The sequence below is a fragment of the Triturus cristatus genome, chromosome 7 (genome assembly GCF_964204655.1).
Source record: "Triturus cristatus chromosome 7, aTriCri1.1, whole genome shotgun sequence".
NCBI lineage: Eukaryota > Metazoa > Chordata > Amphibia > Caudata > Salamandridae > Triturus > Triturus cristatus.
Genome location: NC_140590.1, coordinates 140,522,499 through 140,545,479, shown reverse-complemented (window position 1 = coordinate 140,545,479; position 22,981 = coordinate 140,522,499). Strand labels below are relative to the sequence as shown.

The following is a 22,981-nucleotide window of genomic DNA, read 5'->3' as shown; positions in this document are numbered from 1 at the left end:
ATGTTACTCAAGAAATATGTGTCCCAATTTATAGAGAGCTAACTGTGTATTCAAAGGACGTGTTTCTTCTAGCTTTCCTTGCAGAGATCCAGGTTGTTCTACGGATTCCTGTTCTTAAAACTGACCGGTCCTTCTACCAGGCCCCTTGTTTGATTTCCGTGCTGCAGCGCAGGGGTCGCGCTGTTCAGCTGTGAGGAATATTCCACCCCAGTTCCCGGTTAAACGTCAGCCTACCCTTTGGTGCCCGAGCTAGAGTCTGCTGGCACCTGCCAGTGCCAACGCCTCAGAAATGGAGCCGAGACAAAAAGAAAAGAATAGAGGAAGGACTGTCATCAGTTATCACCTCGCGCTGCTGAGAAAGACCTCCCAGCTGCTTCTGCTTCCTCCTCGCATGGAACGAGAATTATCGGGACTGGACGATTGGCTGCACCTGAGCATTGAAGAGAGATACGGACACTGCAGACCAAGCACCCAGAGCAATGTGTCCACCCAAAGACATCCTCACACATCACACCGACAGCAAACAATGCAAAGGCTGCTGTGACCAAACAGAACACAGTTCAATATTTACATGAATACCTTCAAAGTTCTAGCGGTAATTGGACCGAAATATCAGCAGCTGCTGTTTCTGGGTAATGGGTTGGTTGCAAGTATGCTTGAAATAGTACCTCCTCTGTATCAAACCCGGGGCATATAAATACATCAGTACATTTCACCCCTTTGTCCTCCTTTCTTCGCACAGTCCTTGCATTGTGTGATTGGGTCTGGTACAGGGCAGGTGCCCTTTCTTATTTTCTTCGTTTTTTAATAGTTTTTTTACTCTTTATGCATCAGGATGGGCCTCACTCTGCACGCTGAGATCCTGAAGGCCTACCATTGCCTTGGACTTCTTACTGTGACACCCTGGGCCTAAGAGTCCTCTAGCTGGCCTCTGCTGATGGGGGTGTGTTAGTCCCTTGCCCTTGCTGTTTACCTCCTTACAAATACGCTCTCCCGTCTAGACAGGTCAAGGTGCAAAATGCTCCAATCCCTATTGCTTCTTCCGGATGAGGGCGAGGACTGCAGCCAAGTGCACAGTAAACAAAAGAGATGCAACCCTGTGCCTTTAAGAAGATTTTGTCTCCACCCTCTGCTGATCAAAGTACGAAGTTTTCATGAGAAACGCCGTCAAAGCAGCGGAATCCGAAATAAACTCTGCTCTGCAATGTTGCTATATCCAGTCGCCGTTGTCTCCCTTCAGACACAGTATGAACCCTCAAGGACAACACATGCCATCTCACGAAGACAACGGGATGAATGTGCTACTTCTTGTAAGGACACATATGCTCAAAATGCGTTGTTTACATGTTTTGTAGATCGCCAGAATCATAGGATGATTGAGCCTCCCGCCAGACTCCAACCTGGTCCCCAGCTTAAAAGTCGCAATAAATTCCCCTAAAAAAAACGCACATCTGTGCCCTGCACGAACGCGCACCCACTTCATAGGGGCCTGTATTTATAGTTCAATGATTGCCCATTTAATAAAACCAAGTTTATTCCAGTTATTGTGGGTGAATTCGGGACACTATATCTGGGCTGCGCCACCTGCTTATCATGAGCACCAGTTTAATTACAGAAGGACACATTAATTTTTGGAAGGCACAGGGAGATGAAGTGATTTGCCCACAATCACAAGATGTTGAGCGTCATAGCTGAGACTCAAACCCGGTTCCCCAGCTTCGAGGGCGACCGCTCTAGCCGTTAGGCTACATCCTCTCCCTTAGTTCGCCCACACTCTTTCCCATGTGTGATAAACTGATGATAGTCTACAGTAGGTTCACTTAATAACGTAAATTCACCTCAGCAAATGTCTCAACGTATTTTATCTTAAACATATTTGCTTAATTATATGATCGGTTGTTGATTAAAACTTTTGAGAGACTTTTTAAGAGTTTTATGACATGTATAAACAAATACAGCTTATCTGAATTGAGTCCAAGTTACACGTTTTTGCTGTCATTGTATTTGGATTGCCGTCCTTGTGTCAATCCTTGTTACACCCACATTGGCAGCGATTGCTCTCTCATAAGATCCCAAAGGTGAGACCTATTGGCTATGCCAATGCTTGTTGTAGTTGCTCTTCTAGCTACCATATTATGTAGCAGGATAGTTAAAATGCAACATTCTGGAAAATACTGATTAGAGGCCTACTTGATGCCTTGCAGTTTTTGAAGATGTGAGCAGGAAGTGGGTCTCCACAAACACTATTAGCCTCCCTCTCCATCAGCCTCAGGCTATGGAGGCTTGAGTTCCCCCTCTAAAAATGTTACTTCAAACGCCTAAATAAGAGACCATAAGGGGTTCAATAGAGGAGAGAACATGAAGTATCTGAGAATTGCAAATAAAGGCATTTGTGATAGGATGTAGGAATGGGAAGAGAGTGAACGCCTTGTGTGTATTAATGAATAAGTGGTGTGTCAGTGGAAGGAGGGTGTGAGAAAGTGGATCTGAGTGAGAGTACGTGAGACATAGAGCAGTATGTTAGAGAAAAGCATGCGAAATAGAGTGAGACTAAAAGATAGCTGAAAAGGAGTTATGAGGATGGAAAAAATTAAGTTCTTCCAATACCTAAGAAGGGCTATATGGGATGAATCCTGTATAGAAGCATCTGAACATGTATTAGGAATCAGGAGAGAAGGTACCCAATAGGTTGGTGGCTCTCTATCTGTGATGATCATAAAGTTTGGCTTGTTTTACGTGCTATGCCTGCAACCCCTTTGTGAAGCACAACGCTTTGAAAAGGTGCAAAACATATTGCCGATGATGTCCTGCACGAGCAACCAGTGAACACTATCTTCCTGCATACTTTTAAAAGGATGAAAAGCGGAGTCTTCATACCGAGATTTGCACTGGTGCCCTAAGGAGCTATTAAGAGGATCTGCTGGAGTTTGGTGGAGTAGGAAGACCATTGTAAATCAGTGGTGTTTCTGAACGACCAAAGTTGTGGTTGTCCTGCTCTGTTAGAGTTGTGAAAGCAATGGGTTTGCACCAGAAGGATCTTAGCTGGCTTTGCCAGCATAAACCTTTGACCTGACTTAGCCTATCTGCAACATAGCTGTCAGGTCATAGTTACTGTTGACCAACCCCAGGCAACCTTCAAGCCTTTTGCTACCTGAGACTGCTGTGCGAGACATGGTGATCCCTTATAGGAAATACACTTAGTGACCCCCAAGCGCAGGCAGAAAAATACCTGCTTGTTAGGGACATTATCTTTTTTGTTTTCAAAAAACAAAATTACAAGTTGGGAGTTGGTTTCCTGAAGACAAATAGAATTTGTTAAACAGGCACAAAAAAACATAGCATTTGCTCAGCAAAGACCAGTGCCTTCAGTTGAGTCACTGCACCAACAGCACCACTGAAGGCACAGAGATCCTCGCCTGCCCATTGGACTCTCTATGGGAGGTGGTCTTCTGCCAGGGGAGCAGAGGAATGAGCCTCTGCTGACCTGGGTCTAGGGTCTAATGATCCTGTTAATGATACCCAAAGAAGCCTCGATATTTTTGTGAACTAAATGGGGGATGGGTGCACAGCATATCATTTTCAAGTCTTGTCTAGCTAAACATATATTTATGAAGGCACTAACTAAATATTTGTGACAGCGAGAATGGGACTGCGGACAAAGATTGATCAAATGTAATTTGCACTATTTTTGTAGCAACCCAAACATGTTTCGATGACCTCTGGCTTCATCACAATTATTTTACACCAAATTTGCAGCAACATTATATCATGCTATGTTTCTTGCTTATTCTATAGAGAACAAAGTTAACTGGTTTTAGGCCAGACTATTACTTACATTTCAGAAGTAGAGCCACATTAAGTTGTGTTATCACAGTCACTGGCAATCATGGTATCAAATTAGTTTGCCCTGTTTAAGCCCAGTCGAAAATCTTTATGTAATGTGGCCTGCCAGTTTAGTAAGAAACATATTCATTCTTTACACAGAAAATGGTGCTAAAAGTGAATCTATTATGTAATCAGGAGAATGATATAACATGACAAATTGTTACCATGTGTCACATGATTATAAACAATAGATTGTCCTTGTTTAATCCTGAGATGATTTAATTTATGTTTCAGGATTCACAGGTGGTACAGCACTATGCATCAGATTTACAGACTGGAAAAGCAGAGCCAAAGTCAGAAGCTGAGGAGCACGCACCAGAGTCTGAAGCACTAGAGACAGATTCCAAGGTAGAGTCAGAAGGAAAGCCAGACGGAAGAGAGGCAGAAGAAGAACCAGAAAGAGTCTCAGAAGAAAGAGAGCCAGAAGAAGAAGACTATCCTGAAGAAGAGCCAGAAAAAAGAGATCCAATAGAAGGAGAGCCAAATGAAGCAGAGCCAGACAAAGGCCCAGAAGAAGAGCCAGAAGGAGAGCCAGAAGTAAGAGATCCAGAAAAGGTAGAGCCAGAAGAAGAGCTAGTAAAGAAAAAGGCAAAAGATGAGCCACAAGATGAACCAGAAGAAGAAGAATCAGAGCTTGAGGCAGAACGAAAGGTAATGTCTTGTTCATTTTCTTCCGCAGAGCACTGACTTTTTCAGACCTATTTTCTGTTTTCTCATAATGTATCATCACTCCAGTGATCAGTGTTCTAATGCACAATCAATAGAAGAAATTACCAATAAATATTTTTTTAACCCAAATACACAGGGCCCCAGAGACCCCATCCCCCACAGCCCGGCCACAATAGAATGGGGGAGAGGGTCCAGACTACCTACCTCTCGGGCCAGTGATGGCCCTGGGGACCCCATCTCCCTGGACTCAGCTATTATACTATGGGAAGGGGAGTCACGCGGTGCAGGCTGATTTCGGCCCCGGGGATCCCATCCCCCAGGGCACGGTCTTATATATATTTTTTAATTTAATGTAGAAGCCATGCGCCCTCCTACCCCGGCCAATTTCAACACCTGGAACCCCATCCCACTAGGCCCAGCCATTTGCCCTGGGTGCCTCGAGGGCAGCCATGGAGCTATGAGACCGCGGGAGAGCCTCAAGGCCCCAGCAGTCCCAGCCGGCTCCCCACCCCCTGCGGCAGCCAGCATTGCTTTCTCATGCAGGGATCTGCTAAACATGCTGTGTGTGAAAGCAATCCTTTCATCTGTTTCCCTGCTTGCTTGACAGCGGGCAGGGAATCGGATAAAAGCTCCGCTACCAGCAAGCGAGAGCATTTCTTCACTCTCGCTTGCTGGAAGTGGAGTGTTTGCTGTGACTTGACCGGCGCTGTCAAAGCTCCCGCCAAGCCACAACAAACAGCTATTGTCCCAGGGGTCGGAACCCAGGGACATAGCAGAAGCCAGACCTGGGGGTGGCGGTCCCCAGGGCCATTATTAGCTCCATTAGGGAGGTTGCTCACCCCACTCCTTTTATTTAGTAAGGCTTGCCCCGGGGTGGTGACTGTTCCTAGGGCCGAGAATGGCCCGGGAGGAGGTCTGCACAGCCCCACTTACCATTATAAAAATAGAATTTGGCCCGGGGAAGTGGTGGTACCCGGGGCCCGGGGTCAAGAAGGCCCTTGTGTGACGGCTTAAGGCTTCAAGTCAAGAGATGCCACTATCCACGGGAGCGAAGTAAACGTCTGTACTCTCCTGCAAAGACACCGCTCTCCTCTGCCACTATGATACAACAGGTGGAGAACGATATCCTTAGGGAGTGTAGAGACCTGAATGAACCACCAGGCAACTTCGGGAATACAGGTAAGGAGGGGACACAGGAACTGTAGTTTCAAAACAACCTGCAGTAACACAAGAACAGAATAAAGGGACAATTTAGGTTAAAGCGCCCAGTCTATTGCAAGCCCTATCACTGGTTAAATACAGATGTGTACGTTCCCATACTTACACACAGCAAGACTGAAGGAAGCTTAACACTGCGGGAATAACATCCAGGGAGATGGTTCAAAGTGTTTTATCCATGTAGTTCACCTCATGTAAGCATCCTCGGGAATAAACAAAAAAGGGTACTCACAACCTCGCAGATATATTCCCCCTCTTGGCAGTCCAGGAAACGTATTCAGAGGAGAGATAAGCACCAGTAGCTAGCAGGATAATTCTCCTTGTTTAGGTCGTGGAGCAGATCGCATTAGGTTATCGGGGCTAGAACTCTAATGTCCGGTGAGAACGTTCGCGGGAGTCACGTGAGTGCAGCACAGTTCTCAAGCAGGGATTGTGGGATTACAAGAGGAAACTTTGTAGCGGACGTGCGAGTCTTGTAGTTTATTCCGAGTTGGGTTGGCCGGATAAGGGAAGAGGCTGTGCGTCTGCTTTCTTTTCCACACGAGGCCGAAAAGTGGATGCTGTGAGAGTTACGCTCTCATGACGGGTCCCGCAAACATATCAGAAAGAAATGCTGCCTGATGCCGTTTAGCAGTTGCAGGTCTCAAAACGCCATTACCCAGTATGTTCTCCGTGGGGTATGACGAACAAATAAAAAAGAAAAAAAAATTTAAAGGTACAGTTCACAGCGCAACTCGCGCTAATAAAGTCTGAACGTCTGTTGTAATGCTTATGCGCCTCCAGGCGCTTTCACAGGTTCTGGTTCTCAGGGGTAGTCTCGAACAACGGCACAGACTACTAGGCTCATGCATGTGTTCAAAACGGTCTCCTCATACGGCCTCCGTGAGATAAGGTCGGAAGCTCGTCTAGGTGAATCAAGGCGTGGCTCAACACTCAGGAAACAGGAATTTCAAAGCCAAGCACACGGGAGTCTTTTCTGATTTCTTATAAGCTGAGAATAATCAGCTGACACATTCCCAGTGCAGCATGGGAAGGCACACATTTCTCCCACCCACCAACTGCATTATGGGACTGGGAGTTCATCGTCTAACACCTTGATTACAATTACAAACCCATTTGCCCTGGAGAGATAGTAATCTCCAGGGCACAGGGGGTCCATGAGGCCACTCAAATTTAGTCCCGGGGAGGAGGCTATCTCGGGGAGGTCTGTGTGGCCCCCGTTAAACAATATATGCCCTGGGGAGGTGGTGTCCCCAGGGCATACAAATGCCCAAGGAGCGGGACTTCGTGGCCCTTATCCTTTAATTTTGTGTTAGCCTGGCCCACCCGGGGGATAAATAGTAGAGAAGCATGGGGGATTAAATTAAAATAAATAAATAAAAGGCCATGCTTGGGGGAATGTGGTCCCCGGAGCTGAAATTGACCCAGGGAAGGGGGGCCAGACAGCCCTCCTCCTGTTATAAATAAAAATAAAAATAAATGGATCTCAAGTCGCCAGAGGCCCTGCCCCCTTTCTGCACCACTCTTCAAACACATCTCTGGGTGCACAGCTGGTTGTGGATGAAGTCCCCTTGTCTGCAGAGGGCCCTTGGGGGCCAAGTACCCCTCCTGTTACCCCCGTTAAGTCCCACACAGTGGGGTTGCTGAGAGATAGTCAGTGGCCATGCCCACTTTCTCCACCACTCTGCAAACACACTTCCTGGTGCACTGTTGGTTGGCAGATGAAGTCCCCTTGGCTCTAGAGCGTCCTTGGATGCCAACAAGTCCTCCTGTTACCTGCAGTAAGTCCCACACAGTGGAATTGATGAGAGGTGTTTAGAGAAGAAGATCCCTTTCTCCACCACTTAGTAAATGGGCCTCCTGGTGCATTGCTGGTTGGGGGATGTAGTCCTTTTGGATGCTGAGGGATCCTGGGGGCCCAGAAGCCCTCTTTTTGCCTCCAGAAAGTCCGACATAGCAGGATTCCTGAGAGGTAGTCTGAAACCCGCCCCCTTTCTCTACTACTCTGCAAATGCGACTACTAGTTAAAAAGCCAGAGAAATTCACTTAAAAAAACAAAGGTTACATGGACGTTATGGTTAGGAAATAGAATTTGAAAAACCTTAGAACCTTAAATCAGGGGGTACTATACCACCCAGGAAAGAGACTGATTCCCCAGGAAGATATTGAACCAGAGGTCACACTACACGTCATTCAAAATATACAGTTATGAAAAATTTATAAAATTTGGATTCTGAAACACAATTGCAAGACTCCTGAAAATTGAATATTGTTGTATTGGATCATATAAGATATTTATTAATTACAAGTCAACAAACAAAGAAAGCAGCCTAGTGTTTTTGCACACAAAACATGATAAAAACATTCAGCACTGGAACTCCCGTTCAAGCGCTCGGTGTTCTGCTCAATGACTAGAAGTTCGAAAGCCAGAAAGGAGGATTTAGCTTTCTGAGGTATTTAATTTAATAAGTCAAAGCATATTTTTTAAGACTTTGCGCCTCCATAAAGTCTTGTACATTGACATAAAGCAGCTTAAAGTCTTTACATGATATTTCTTTACCAGTGCAAATTCTTTTTTTGCAGTGGAAGAGTGACCTTTTTGTAACACAGATAGCCCTTCTAATTACTTTGAACTATTTTGCATCGGGGGGCATTCCATGGGTGGCACTTTGGCATACCGTGGTATCCCATGGTAACCAACCATGGTTTATAACACAAAGCCTTATCTACTAAGGCCCTACTAAGGTCCTCATACACAAGAGACTTGCACTGCCGGAAAACTCACTTTTTATGACGATCCGGTGGCACAGGCCTCTCAATCATATCTATTATGCGACTCAAAGCCACCCTGCATGGCTTTGCATAGCCTCATAATTATGGATTACGGAAAGGAGGTGTTCCATGGGGTTTCTGTGGGTGTTCCCATTCAATATCCATGGATTTTAACACAGCCCCAGATTTACAACATTATGTAAACCTGAGGGAGCACCCAAAACATACGCCTCCCCAGAGCAGGCATAATGAGGAGAAATGTTTACATGCATTATGCAGCACACAAAGAATGAGGAAAACACCTCTTGTATTTGTTTTTGTGCAGGAAGGTTCCCCTCCCTACACAAAAACAAACAGGTCAACAACACAGACACCCCATGGTGCCTCTGTTGGCGCTCGCCCACAAATTGCGAACAGGTGTTGCTTAAAAGGACAGAAATGGACTGTATCTCATAAATACGGTGCATTCCTGCTTTTTGAATTGGCGTAGAGCAGTGCAATTAAATGACTTGTGGTGCTGCCTTGCGCCAATTCTTTGTAAATGAGGCCCTAAGCTTGTTAGCCTGGGATAAGCTTCAAAAATAGACTTGTGAGGCAGGCACAAAGTAGGATAAATATTTTTATTTCTCCTTACATTTCTCACATTGTGTGTATACTATATTGTGCAGGACACATTCAATGTATGTGATGTTTTTACCCCTTCAGTGCCCGCCCCTTTCCCCGACCTGTGCCGGCCGTTGTATTAGCGGGCGGGGTTTATGACGAGCTGGTCTCGTCATGGGCACAGCGCGACCGCGGCCCATGACGAGACCAGCTCGTCACGGGCATTGAAGAGGTTAAAAGATGTCTAGAATAGTTTGTTTTGGAAGGACCCTTCCAGTACTAATGTATGCTAGACAGCACGCAAATACCTTTGCACTATGATGTAAGTTATGTCTGTGTGGTGCTAGGCAGCCTTAAAGAGTGCCATCACAGGGTAAGAGAGCGGCAGCAGCAGGCCATATTTGCTAAATATGGCTTGGCACAGCTCTCTCCTCCTAATAGAAGACCTGCTCCACATTTGAGTAACAGTAACGTCTTATATGTCTATATGTCTTTTTAGGGAAGTGTGGGATGATGTGCTACATAATAAACGTATTAATATGACAAGACCTAATTCGTAAGAGAAAGTGGCTTTCTTTAGGATAGCTAATCATATCATCCATTAAACATTAGGTGAACCGGATAAAATAAAAGAATCTCACTCCGAGCATGTGTTTAGCAGTGGCTGGTGCTTTCATTGAGCCTAAAAACGAGAACATCATGCTCTGTGCATCTCTGCCAGTGCAAGGCGGAGCCTTTGAATTTCACAATATGTCTATTGTTAGCTGATTAAGGTGTGTTCATAGAATCTCACGCTGTGCACATCTTTGGCATGCATAGGGGAATCATTAATACCTTATGCACTGAATTTTCTAGTGGTGGCAGGTGCTTCCCCAAACCTCAGAGCTTGTCGCTCATGCTGTGCTTACTGCTCCCTAGAACTGCACAATATGAATATCTTTGGCAAAAATGGGGGCTGGTTCAGAACGGGGTGAAGAAAAAAGAAAATACCACTTACAGCTGCATTTTTCACTGTCTCTCCTCCGTTGTCATTCCTTTGGTTCTGTTCCGTGAAGCAGGAAGCACACAGACCCCTAAGCCAATCACATAGCTGCTGTCACCGGCATGACAGCAGCATTGTGATTGGTCTGAGCGGCCTGGTTCGGTGCTCAGACTGGGAGTGGGAGTCTGTGCATGTACTCCACCCAGGCTGTGCAATACAGCCTGGTAGAGAACATGCTAAGGGCGCATAACTGTTTGGCTGGCCCAAGACGGCTGGCCAAACCGTCATGCGCACTCAAGTGCACCAACTACTCCTCCCCCTGCTGGCTGTGATGACAGCCAAGCCCAGCTCTTCCCCAAAACTGGCTTCAGCATGGGAAAAAAATGATAATAACATTGTTTTAGTATCATTTTATTTTTATGCACTGCTGAAAAGCAGTGGGACAACGTTCCTCAGCTATAACGGAGGAACTGCCGTTGTTTGGCAGAGGCAGGTGCATCACTAAAACCACATGTTCTCTTCCATGGGATACTCATCAATAGTCATAAGCACTGAATAGTCCTGCCCTCGCGCGGGGAAATTGGAGCAAATACAAAAATACATATATATTAATATATGTTTAACCCAAATAGATAGTTATAGTTACAACCTAGTTTCCATAGGAAATCTCAAAATTCTATTTTGAATAACTTTGGCGCCGGTTGACGAATCCTCGCGAAATTTTCAAAACTAATGGGGCGCTCCGTTCAGCTCCTACCCTGTAAGTCTCGGGGTGATTCGTCAAGCAGGGGCCGAGAAAAAGGGGGGGGTCCCAAAACGCGTTTTCCCCATGCATTTTTCCATAGGACCTTTAGTCGCAGCTACAGCCCGAACGGCTGAACAGAATTACGTGAAATTTGGCAGAGAGGTAGCCATAAGGTCAAGGAAGTGCCTTTTGCAGGTCTGGTGCAAATCTGTTAATATCTAAACGCGTGCACCGTACGCGCACTGTGCGCGCACCCTGCCGTGCGCGAGCGCAATTCTGATTGGTTGTTAGATGTCGGTAAACATTCGAATCGGTCGAAACCAGGAAGTGTCGGCCGCCATTTTGTCTCTCGCGGTCTGAGGGGGTGAAAAAAAAAGAAAGGTGGAGAACGTGAAAAGGGGGCAGAGTGGACAGTTTCTGACCCCCTAGCCTTGGTCAGGGGGTCACAGAAGGACCCCAAAGGCCGAAAAAAAACAATTTTTTTTTTTTTAAATCGCGAGGTGCGCGCACGTTGCGTGCACGGCGAACCGGGGGTGCTCGGTACGCGAAGCGCACCGAGCGCCCACTGCGCGCGCATGGTGCGCGCACGGTGAAAAACCTGAAAAAAATAAATAAATACATAACTTAGCATTTAAAAAACCGTACAAATTCACTGAAAAAACCATAGGTTTCACACACGTTATAGTTACGAATTAGCATTTAAAAAACCTTGCAAATTCTAAGACCACCAAACTCCCATCATACTCCACAGATGACAGTTAGGTCAGTTCTTTTTTCCATCTCCTTCTGTGAGGATCCTGGAGCATTGAGCTTGTCAGTTTTTGACATTCTGTCATTAATTGATATTTCAAATTTGTTTTTTTCTGACTTTTCTGCTAATTTTTAAGTCAGAAATGCCTGCCCCTGTTCAACAAGTGTCCTTTTTGTGGGAAGAAAATGGCTAAATCAGACCCACCCGCTGTCCGCATCGTGTGTTTGCCATCCCCACACCAACCAGACAAGTGTCATTACTGCCAACCACTTTCCAGGAAGACTCTGCGTGACAGGGATGGAATCAAGCTACATGCCATGCAGGAGAGAGGACAAAAATATGTAAGTGGCCTGGAAGGTACCAAGCAACTTTCTAAAGAGATCTCCTCTCAAGTGCTGTGGATCATAGAAAAGGTGATACAAGAGGCAAAAAGAAATTAAAAAAACACTGCTCTGCCTCACAGGCCTCACCATCGATGGAGACAAGATCAACATATGCTCACTGTTGGCGTCATAATCGACAAAGAGAAGGTCTCTGCCACGACCGCCGTCGAAAGAACAATCACCGACGTTGCGGTTGACCCCAGGCCCATCGGCAAAGACAAAGTTGACATCAAGAAGATTGTCGTCGCAAATGGCACCAAGTAAGCCTAAGTCTAGGCTTGAGTCGGCGCTGCACTGATCGGCATCTACAATTCCGGAACGACGTTCCAGGTTGGGTGCCCCACCGACGGCAGTACACAGATGTTCAACTTTGAGGGTCTCCCCGCCCCACAGGCATGGATGGTCACTTTCAAAGACCCCTCAAACGTCGGGTCATAGGTACTCAACGTCTAGAGCCTCACATCCATCTATACCCGGATCCTGGATGACGCCATCACCGACATCGAGGCAGAGATCATCAGCCTATAGGAGATCGATGTGGAGACCGTTGTCTTTCCATGCTTCACCACCAGCAAAGAGACAGAGAAGTTCTGACTCCCCAGCACGGGACATCGAGGGGGTGCAAGTTGTGGATTCGCAGAGACCGACACCGACATCTAGATGGTCGATGTCGAAGAGCACAACATCCTCTCCAGGCCATAGGTTTCTGCAGATTTGCGGGAGGGATCTCTGGATCGAGAACAACGGACACCACCGGTTAATCTCTCACTGAGGTGGCTGAAGAATGTGAAGGTGTGGACAATGCCAAGACAAAGTCCAGGGTCAGACTACTCTCAAAAACATTTGCCTTCCTGAATCTCTGCTGAGGCGGGTCATCTGCTTGCACCGCTCACTAGATCTCCCCAAATGTTGCCACGACAGCCACGGTCTCCTTCACCAAGTAGACATTGGTCTAGAACACCTCATAGGCCATCTCCTTCCAGGTCTCGTCAGTCCCAATCCTTCAGAGAGCTCAGGGACATAGACACAGGTCTCCATCCCTCTACAGACACATCCAGAGCCTCTGTAGAAGACTGCTCACCTACACGGTCAGCTACCCCTCCTGCAACAGTTTCACCTGTGGACAAAGCTGAACATTAAGATGCCAAGTGCAACCACCTCGGCATCAGTCACATTTGAAACTCTTCATCTCAGATCGTCCACTAGACTTTTACTTCCCATGGTACCTGGGCTACTTAAACCGGCTCTTCAAACCTTCCTTACACCGGCATCAAGTGGGCCAGTGCGCATTACCAGAAAATACAAAGCCCCAGACCAGGATCCACTTTTTCTCCAAACTCAGTCATAGTGGCAGCGGCAAGAAAAGTGCATCCAGTGGCATCTTCCTCCACAGTGCCACCTGAAAAGGACAGTAAGCAGATGGATTCCCTTGGGAAAAGGATGTGTAGTACCTCTACTTCCTATATGAAAGTCACTAGTGCCTCTGCACGTCTGGCAAGGTACTATAGAGCTTTATGAGACTTCCTCTCAAGATTTACAAAGAAACTACTATAAGAAGACCAGTAGGATTTTCAGGAAATCCTTTAGGAAGTAGTATTCGTAGCGTACCAGGTAATAAGTGCAGCAACGGATGCTTCCGACCTGGTGGCTCATGAATACTCCCATGACATCTGCGCTAGGCACCCCTCCTGACCATGGCTTACAGGTCTGAAACCTGAGGCCCAACACAGAATTCTTAACTTGCCCTTCAGCAGTTCTTCACTTTTCGGCACTCATGCCGATGACAAGATGACCAGAATGAAGTGCAAACTTGACACCCTGGAGGTGGTGGGCCAGGAGAAACGCAAAGACTTTAGGCTCAGATACCACCCTTATGACCATCACCAGTATCAACAGAGGGTTCAAACCCCTCACTGGGCCTTGCAACAACATCATCAAGCCAGGTCCCATTATCATTAGCGTCGGACAGGACGGGGAGCTTCCAAACATTCAGCTTCCTCTGCTAAGCAGAAGACAAAACAATAAGCGCTTGATTCTCCCAGCTCTGTACTCCACTCTAGTGGGGAAAAGTATCATGGCACTTCTGGACAAGTGGCACAAAATCACAAAGGACAAGTGGATGCTCAATATTGTGCAGAATTGTTACTCAATCAGATTCAAGTCCCCTCCTCCAGCAGTCCCACCTTGAAGAACTTCGGTCCATCAACAACAACTGCTTCAGGCAGAGGTAACCATCCTGTTACAAAAACAAGCCATCAAAAAAGTTCCCTGGCCACAACTTCTTGGTTTTAAATAAAGGTCCAACCAGTGAGTACAGGTCTCTACCTGATCTCATACTCTTAAACAAGCTTATCCACAAAGAAAGGTTTAGGATGTTGGCTCTACATCAAATTTTTCCACATCTTCATCATGGAGACTGGATGTGCTCCTTCAGGACTCATATTTTTATATACCGATTTTCCAGAAATATTGGAAAATTCTACAGTTCCAGGTGGCGTCAGAGCACTTCCATTGCAAGGTCCTTCCTTTCGGGCTCAAGTCAGCCCCCCGCTCGTTCTCAAAATGTATGATGGTGGTAGCGACTTTTTTACGAAAGCAAAAAATCTTCATCTATCCATATCTGGACGACTGGTTGCTCAAGAGCACGTCTTACTGCAAGAACACTTACAAACCTGCATTCGAGTGTCAAGTAGTTTGGGCCTGTGCATCAATTACACAAAGTCCATTCTTATTCCAACCCAGAGAATTCACTACCTGAGTGCGGTTCTAGACACCACAGATGCAAGAGTGGTCCTTGGGAGGAGAGGTTATCCTCAATCAACAACAAATGTCGCACTCTCCTCTGCCCAACTCACCCCACAGCCTGACAAGTATCCTCTCTGCTGGGCTCTATGGCTTCCTGCATCTTCATAGTCCCCAATGCAAATGCGAACTCTTCAGCAGGCATTAGAGGATCAATGGTCTCAGATCTCGAACCGCTGGGAGGACACTATAATTCTTCCTCAGATATTCAAAGAATCACTGAAATGGTGGATGCAAAGTAACCATTGGTTGAAAGGAGTCCCTTTCCATCAGCAACTTCCCAGCCAGATACTCATCACGGACGCATCCCTCCATGGCTGGTGAGCACACATTAGCTCTCTGTACAAGTTTAGGGGATGTTGTCAGAAACGGAGACGGGATACCACATCAATATGTTGGAACTAAGAGCTGTACACCTATTGCTCAAGTCATTCTTTCTGTCCATCCAGGCACGCTTCCTGTTAGTTCAGTCAGACAATACCACAACAATGTACTACCTAAACAAACAGGGAGAGACTGGGTCAAGACCACTGTCACATTTGGAAATGGCTATTGGCGATAAAATTGTCCATATCTGTGATCCACCTCCCAGGCACCCTCAATATATACGCGGACGCCCTAAGTGGTAACTTCGTCGAAGCATACGACTGGGTGCTAAACGACTAAGTTGCACAGGACATTTTTCAATGATGGGGTTCTCCAAACATAGATATCTTTGCGGATGCATCAAATGCAAAATTCCGCGCCTTCCCATCCAGGTATCCCCAACCAGGCTCCCGAGGGAATGCACCTTAGATCAATTGGTCAGAGACATTTTTCCACCAATTCCGCTCCTACCACTGGTGATCAACAAATTCTACAGATCAAAAACCAAGATGATCCTGATCGCACCAGAGTGACCTCGTCAGTGGTGGCATCCGGACTTTCTTCACCTTTCCGAGGCACCACACAGGAGGTTACAGTGCCATCCGGAGGTGCTATCCAAGTTTGGAGGATGGGTGTTCCACCCAACCTCCCATCCCTGAGATTGGCGGCATGGCTCCTGAGTTTCTCCAATATACGCATCTAGGTCTTTCATCAGACTGTATGTATATTCTGAAAGAAGCAAGGAGATCATCTACGCGGAAGTCATACGCTTTCAAATAGAAGCACTTTTACCTATGCTGTACAGCCAATGGCCATAATCCCATCCATGGACAGGAACAGGTTATTCACCCATACCTATTGTATTTGGCCAAATCAGGCCTCCAGTTCACTTCTATAAATAGTGCACTTTGCGGCCATTACAGCATATAGAAAATCACCCACCAGGTTAAGGACTTCCTTGAAGGGCTGAAAAATGTCTATCCTCCGGTTAGGTCTCCCTCTCCTCCTTAGGAGCTTAATGTAGTCCTTTATAAAATGATGGGTCTTCCCTTCGAGCCCATTCGTAAAGCATCACTGCAACACCTTACTTGGAAGGCCGCTTTGTTAGTAGTAATTACCTCTGCTCGCAGAGTTAGCGAGATCCAGACACTATGTTCTAAAGAACCTTAAATAAATTTCCATGCTAACAGCGTGGTACTGAGAACCCACCCTAGTTTTCTTACTAAGGTTGGTTCATATTCTCACATTAATCAGTCATTTAGTCTCCCCACCTTTTTCCTGAACCCTACCACCCCTCCTGAGAGGGCATTGCATTCTCTTGACCTCAAAAGGTTTCTAAAATTCTACCTGGATAAAACCAAAAGACAAGAAAATCAGATCTCCTCTTTATGAATTATAGTCCTAATCTAACTGTTCTTCCTTCCTCTAAGCAACCCATCTCTAGATGGATAGTGTCTTGCATTACCTTCTCTTACCGGTTAGCTAACATGCAACTCCCTGGTAGGCCAAAGGCTCATTCCACCCTAAGGAAGGCCTCCACTACGGCCCTTCTCAGATATGTACCCATAGCAGAAATATGTGAAGTTGCTACATGGCGATCGGTACACACTTTTGCTCACCACTACTGTCTAAATTCTGATACTCAGGCAGCCTCTTTAAGGAGTTAGTTCGGATAACTTATCCTCAGGGTGTACAGACTCCACAAGCGATGATGAATCAAGTGTCTTTATTCCTACATAAAGATATCCAAAAGTGACGTGTTTCGGCCGCCAGACATGCGGCCTTGTTCACACCTATATATACATATATATATATTCCACACGAAAGGTTGCGCACCAATTGAAGGCGCCACACACGGCATGCTGTTGTACTTACACTTCCTGCTGCTCAGCCAGTATGCATGAGTATGTGTGTATGGAATGTTGGGATCTTGAACTAACTTGTAACTTACCAATAAACATCTACTTGAACTTACCTCGTGACTACAATGCATCCTTTCTACACATGCTTTATATCCTTTTTATTGCAGCACCTGCAGAGCATTCAACAATACTGTGACAGCTTCACAGTGCACCAAATTTCACCATACGCGTTTCGGGCTAGATTAGCCCTTGTTCACTGGCTTGGCAACAGGAAAGCTGGTGGGAGGAAATGACATCGCTTATAGCAATAAGTAGATAAGTCCATCCACAGTGGGCATATGCACCTTGTGAATTCTGGTCTTTGAAGTTCAAATAATATTGTTACCAAATGGACGCCGTCATGACGTCCTTTGTCTGTCGCCAGGTGGCCCTGAGCCATGCCGGCAGGCTTGCTTTTTTTCAGCTCACCCCACCCTTGCCCGGGTCGGAGGTGCCAGAAAGGAAGAGCCAGGCAGCTCCCCATCCCACACGCCTCCCACCGAGAGGTGCCGGGGTCCACTCGCAGGCCCTCGGCTCCTTCTCTTCCAGGCCCACCCTGCCTCACAATAAGGGCCACTCTTCGGTCGCCCGGATCCCGGTGGAGCCGGTACGCGGGCGCCAGAGAATCCAGCCGGCTGCAGGGCCTTTCGACGGGGGATGTTACCAGCCCGATGATGCACTGCCATTCGGTTTCCCCCCACCGCGGGGGTCATGTCGGGTGAGCTTGGGTTCCATCTCGGGAGGGCCTACCGATGTGACCCTCCCAGAGAGGGACAGGGGCCACCCCCTGTACCCGATCCCTTGCGTGTTGGTCATGTCCTCCCCGGTGGAAGAGGCCCACCGAAGGCCCGATCCTCACCCAAGCACCACATGCAGCCACGGACCGCTCCACTGGCCGGGGCACACCAGGGCAGGGCCGGGCCCTGTGCCTACGGTGTGTGCTTACAAGAAGCAGTCAAGGGCTTCGGGCTGGCGCTGTCTGTCGCTCGCGCTGCTCCGCCGTTAATGATCCTTCCGCAGGTTCACCTATGGAAACCTTTTTACGACTTTTACTTCCTCTAGATAGTCAAGTTTGATCATCTTCTCAGCGCCCCGCCGGACACATCACTAAACCAGCCAATCGGTAGTGGCGACAGGCAGTGTGTACAAAGGGCAGGGACTTAATCAACGCGAGCATATGACCCGCACTTATTGGGAATTCTTCACTCATGGGAAATAATTGCAATCCCCAATCCCTATCACAAACGGGGTTCAGCGGGTTACCAGCACCTGTCGGTGAAGGGTTGACACACGCTGATCCGTTCAGAGTAGCGTGTGTGCAGCCCCGGACATCTAAGAGCATCACAGACCTGTTATTGCTCGATCTCGTGTGGCTGAACGCCACTTGTCCCTCTAAGAAGTTGGACGCTGACCGCTGGGGGTCGCGTAACTAGTTAGCATGGAGGAGTCTCGTTCGTTATCGGAATTAACCAGACAAATCGCTCCACCAACTAAGAAAGGCCATGCAGCACCACCCACAGAATCGAGAAAGATCTATCAATCTGTCAATCCTTTCCGTGTCCGGGTCAGGTGAGGTTTCTCGTGTTGAGTCAAATTAAGCTACAGGCTCCACTCCTGGTGGTGCCCTTCCATCAATTCCTTTAAGTTTCAGCTTTGCAACCATTCTCCCCCCGGAACCCAAAGACTTTGGTTTCCAGGAAGGTGCACGGCGGGTCATGGGAATAACACCGCCGGATTGCTAATCGGCATCATTTATGGTCAGAACTTCGACGGTATCTGATCGTCTTCGAACCTCCGACTTTCGTTCTTGATTAATGAAAACATTCTTGGCAAATGCTTTCGCTTTGGTTTGTCTTGCGCCGGTCCAAGAATTTTACCTCTATCTGCACAATACGAATGCCCCTGGCTGTCCTTCTTAATCATGGACTCAGTTCCAAAAACCAGCAAAATAGAACCGGAGTCCTATTCCAGTATTCCTAGCTGAAGTATTCAGGCGACTGGCCTGCTTTGAACACTCTAATTTTTTTAAAGTAAATGCTTCGGACCCCCAGAACACTCAGTCAAGAGCATCAAGGGGGCGCCGAGAGGCAGGGGCTGGGACAGGTGGTAGCTCGCCTCACGGCGGACCGCCAGCTTGATCACAAGAACCAATCAATAAATCAAGAAATTTGTATAGCGCGCTACACACCCGGAAGGTCTCAAGGCGCTTGGGGGGGAGGTCTGCTACTGCTCGAACAGCCAGGTCTTGAGTTGCTTCCTGAAGGAGAGGTGGTCTTGGGTCAGACGAAGGTGGATGGGGAGGGAGTTCCACGTCTTGGCTGCCAGGTAGGAGAAGGATCTTCCTCCCATGGTGGCTTTTCGGATGCGTGGAACGGCGGTGAGGGCGTGGCTGGTCGATCGTAGCTGATGGGTGGGAGTGTAGAAGGTCAGGCGGTTGTTGAGGTACCTGGGGCCTAGATCGTGGAGGGCCTTGTGTGCGTGGGTGAGGAGTCGGAACGTGATTCTCTTGCTGACGCGGAGCCAGTGGAGGTCTCTCAGGTGTCCGGAGATGTGGCTGTGTCGGGGGATGTCCAGGATGAGTCGTGCGGAGGCGTTCTGGATGCGTTGGAGTCTTTTCTGAAATTTGGTTGTGGTTCCGGTGTAGAGGGTGTTCCCGTAGTCCAGTCGGCTGGTGACGAGGGCCTGGGTGACCGTCTTCCTGGTTTCGGTGGGGATCCAACGGAAGATCTTACGGAGCATGCGTAGGATGTTGAAACATGATGATGAGACGGCGTTGACTTGTCTGGTCATCGAGAGTGAGGAGTCCAGGATGAATCCCAGGTTGCGTGCGTGGTCCGTTGGTTTGGGTGCGCTGCCAAGGGCCGGGGGCCACCATGAGTCGTCCCATGCAGAGGGTGAAGATCCGAGGATGAGGACTTCCGTCTTGTCTGAGTTCAGTTTCAGGCGGCTGTTCATCATCCATTCGGCTACGTCTTTCATCCCTTCGTGTAGGTTGGTTCTGGCGGTGGCTGGGTCGTTGGTGAGGGAGAGGATCAACTGGGTGTCGTCGGCGTAGGAGATGATGTTGAGGTTGTGTCGGCATGCGATGGCCGCGAGGGGGCTCATGTAGACGTTGAAGAGGGTGGGGCTGAGTGATGATCCTTGTGGTACGCCGCAGATGACTTCGGTGGCCTCGGATCTGAACGGAGGGAGGCGGACTCTCTGGGTTCTTCCTGCGAGGAACGAGATGATCCATTCTAGAGCATTCTCTTGGATTCCGATGTTGCTGAGGCGCTGCACTAGGGTGCGGTGGCAGACAGTGTCAAACGCTGTGGAGAGGTCCAGAAGGATGAGGGCCGCTGTTTCCCCGTTGTCGAGCAGGGCTCGGATGTCGTCAGTGGCTGCGATGAGGGCGGTCTCGGTGCTTTGGTTGGCTCAGAAGCCGGACTGCGAGTGGTCGAGGGATCCGTTCGTCTCGAGGAAGGCGGCGAGCTGTCTGTTGATTGTCTTCTCGATGAGTTTGGCAGGAAACGGGAGGAGTGAGATGGGGCGGTAGTTCTTGAGGTCGGTGGGGTCTGCTGATGGCTTCTTCAGGAGGGCGCTGAGTTCGGCATGCTTCCAGCTCTCCGGGAAGGTGGCGGTGTTGAAGGAGCAGTTGATGATGTCCCGGAGTTGGGGTGCGATGACGGAGTCTGACTTGTTGAAGACGTGGTGGGGGCAAGGGTCGGTTGGTGATCCGGAGTGGACGGTGTTCATCGTGTGGATGGTGTCTTTGGTGCTGACTGGGGTCCAGGCGCGGAGGGTGGTGGTGGGGGGCGTTGGTTCGGTGGTTGGGTGCGTGGTCTGTGCGCCGAAGCTGTTGTGTATGTCGGCGATCTTGCTGTGGAAGAACGAGGCGAGCGAGTCGCAGAGTTCTTGCGAGGGGGTGATGTCGTTGGTTCCGGCGCTGGGGATGGAGAGCTCTTTGACGATGCTGAAGAGTTCCTTGCTGTTGTGTGCGTTGTTGTCTAGTCGTGCCTTGAATGCTGTCTTCTTGGTGGTGTGGATCAGCTGGTGGTGTTTGCGGGTGGCGTTCTTGAGGGCAGTCATGTTGTCTGTAGTCGGGTCTTTGCGCCAGGCTTTCTCGAGGGTACGGCAGTTCTTCTTGGAGTTCTTGAGATCGTCATTGAACCAGGAGAACCAACTACAAGCTTTTTAACTGCAGCAACTTTAATATACTCTATTGGAGCTGGAATTACCGCGGCTGCTGGCACCAGACTTGCCCTCCAATGGATCCTCGTTAAAGGATTTAAAGTGTACTCATTACAATTACAGGGCCTCGAAAGAGTCCTGTATTGTTATTTTTTGTGACTATCTCCCCGAGTCGGGAGTGGGTAATTTGCGTGCCTGCTGCCTTCCTTGGATGTGGTAGGCATTTCTCAGGCTCCCTCTCCAGAATCAAACCCTGATTTCCCATTACCCGTGGTCACCATGGTAGGCACAGAAAGTACTATCGAAAGTTGATAGGGAAGACATCCGAATGCATAGTTGCTGTCACGGGGACGTGGGATCGGCCTGAGGTTATCTAGAGTCACCAAAGCGGCCGGGCGAGCCCGGATTGGTCTTGGTCAGATAAATGCACGCATCCCAGGAGGTCAGCGCTCGTCGACATGTATTAGCTCTAGAATTGCCACAGTTATCCAAGTAACAGATGGAGCGATCAAAGGAACCATAACTGATTTAATGAGCCATTCGCAGTTTCATGGCTTAATTTTTGAGCCAAGTATATGCTACTGGCAGGATCAACCAGGTAGCCGCACCTGCTGACGGGGTGGGTTCGTGGGGCCGCGTGCCCATCTGCCCGACCGGACAATCTTTGTGCACCCCTCCCTCTCGGGAGCCTGCTAGGGGAAGGAGCCCACCCGCCTGGGCAGGAGGGCTTGCTGGAGGGGTGTGGAGACACCAGCGGGCCCAGCCGTCTCCCCCAGAAAGGAGAGGCAGGCCGAGGCGCAGCCTGAGTGAGACACAGGGGTGCCGTTGCCTGACGGCGGCGGCACCTCTCGGAACAGTCATTCCGAGCTGCTGTGGAAATGTGCTGGGCGGAGAGGGGTGACAGCAAGCCGCACGGGGCCTACGGACCTGCCAGGAAGCAGCATCTGAGGGTCTGGCGCCACCCGACCCCTTTTGCTTGGGCCGGACCACTGGGGGGCACGAGCTGCCGGGGCCGCTTGGCCTTTGCTCTGCTGGGTAGGGTGAAAGGCCTCCCGCCAGAAGGCAGGCCCTCGAGTCAGGCGGTCCATGCGGGTTGGAAGCTCCTTGCTTGAAACAACAGCCGACGCTGGCCAAGCAGTCCATCCCTAAACAGACTGAGAGTGCCCAATCGATCAGAGTACGGCCAGGGCATCCCCTGGCAGGCCGCCCTGAGTGGGGGAATTGGTAGCTTCACATCCCTGCCTGCTCCCGGGGTGAGCAGGCTCAAAGGAAGGGGCTGAGAGGCAGGCGTAGACCGGGCCCCAGGGGGCCCCAGCAGGCGGGCCCAGGTGCTGCCTTCCCCTGTCTTAGAATCGCCGGACCTCACGGAGGTCTGACTGAGCAAACTCAGAGAAAAAGGACCATCGGGAAGGGGCTGAAAGGCAGGTGCGTACCCGGGCCCCTGGGGGCCCCGGTGGGCAGGCCCGGGTTCTGTCTTCCCCTGTTTCAGACTCGCCAAACTTCGTGGAGTTCTGACTGACCCTCTCCCTAGTAATCCAGAGGAAAATGACCCGCTTGTAATCCGTGCGCATAAAGTGACAGAGGGGACCCAAGGCGTGAATGTGCCCGACCTTCTGGAGCCCTCGCTGGGATCAGGGAGGCAAATGAGCCCTCATCGTGACTTCCAGGGAAGCCCGGCCATCTGGTCGCCCACTGGAAAGCATTGCTTGTGACCAGATGGCCAAGGGCATAGGT

At 48.8% G+C, this 22,981-nt stretch overlaps 1 protein-coding gene and 1 pseudogene across 1 annotated transcript in view; one reads left to right on the top strand and one right to left on the bottom strand.

Annotated features, from left to right (window-relative positions):
- Positions 1-4,572, top strand: part of LOC146809052 (uncharacterized) — a 477,319-nt gene extending 472,747 nt beyond the window's left edge. The window contains exon 26 of the mRNA XM_085614821.1: positions 4,120-4,572. Coding sequence (XP_085470947.1) covers positions 4,120-4,572 — 453 coding nt within the window. The remainder of the gene's footprint in view (positions 1-4,119) is intronic.
- Positions 4,573-18,080: 13,508 nt separating this feature from the next.
- LOC146809051 (18S ribosomal RNA) lies at positions 18,081-21,848 on the bottom strand (annotated as a pseudogene).
- Positions 21,849-22,981: the final 1,133 nt, after the last annotated feature.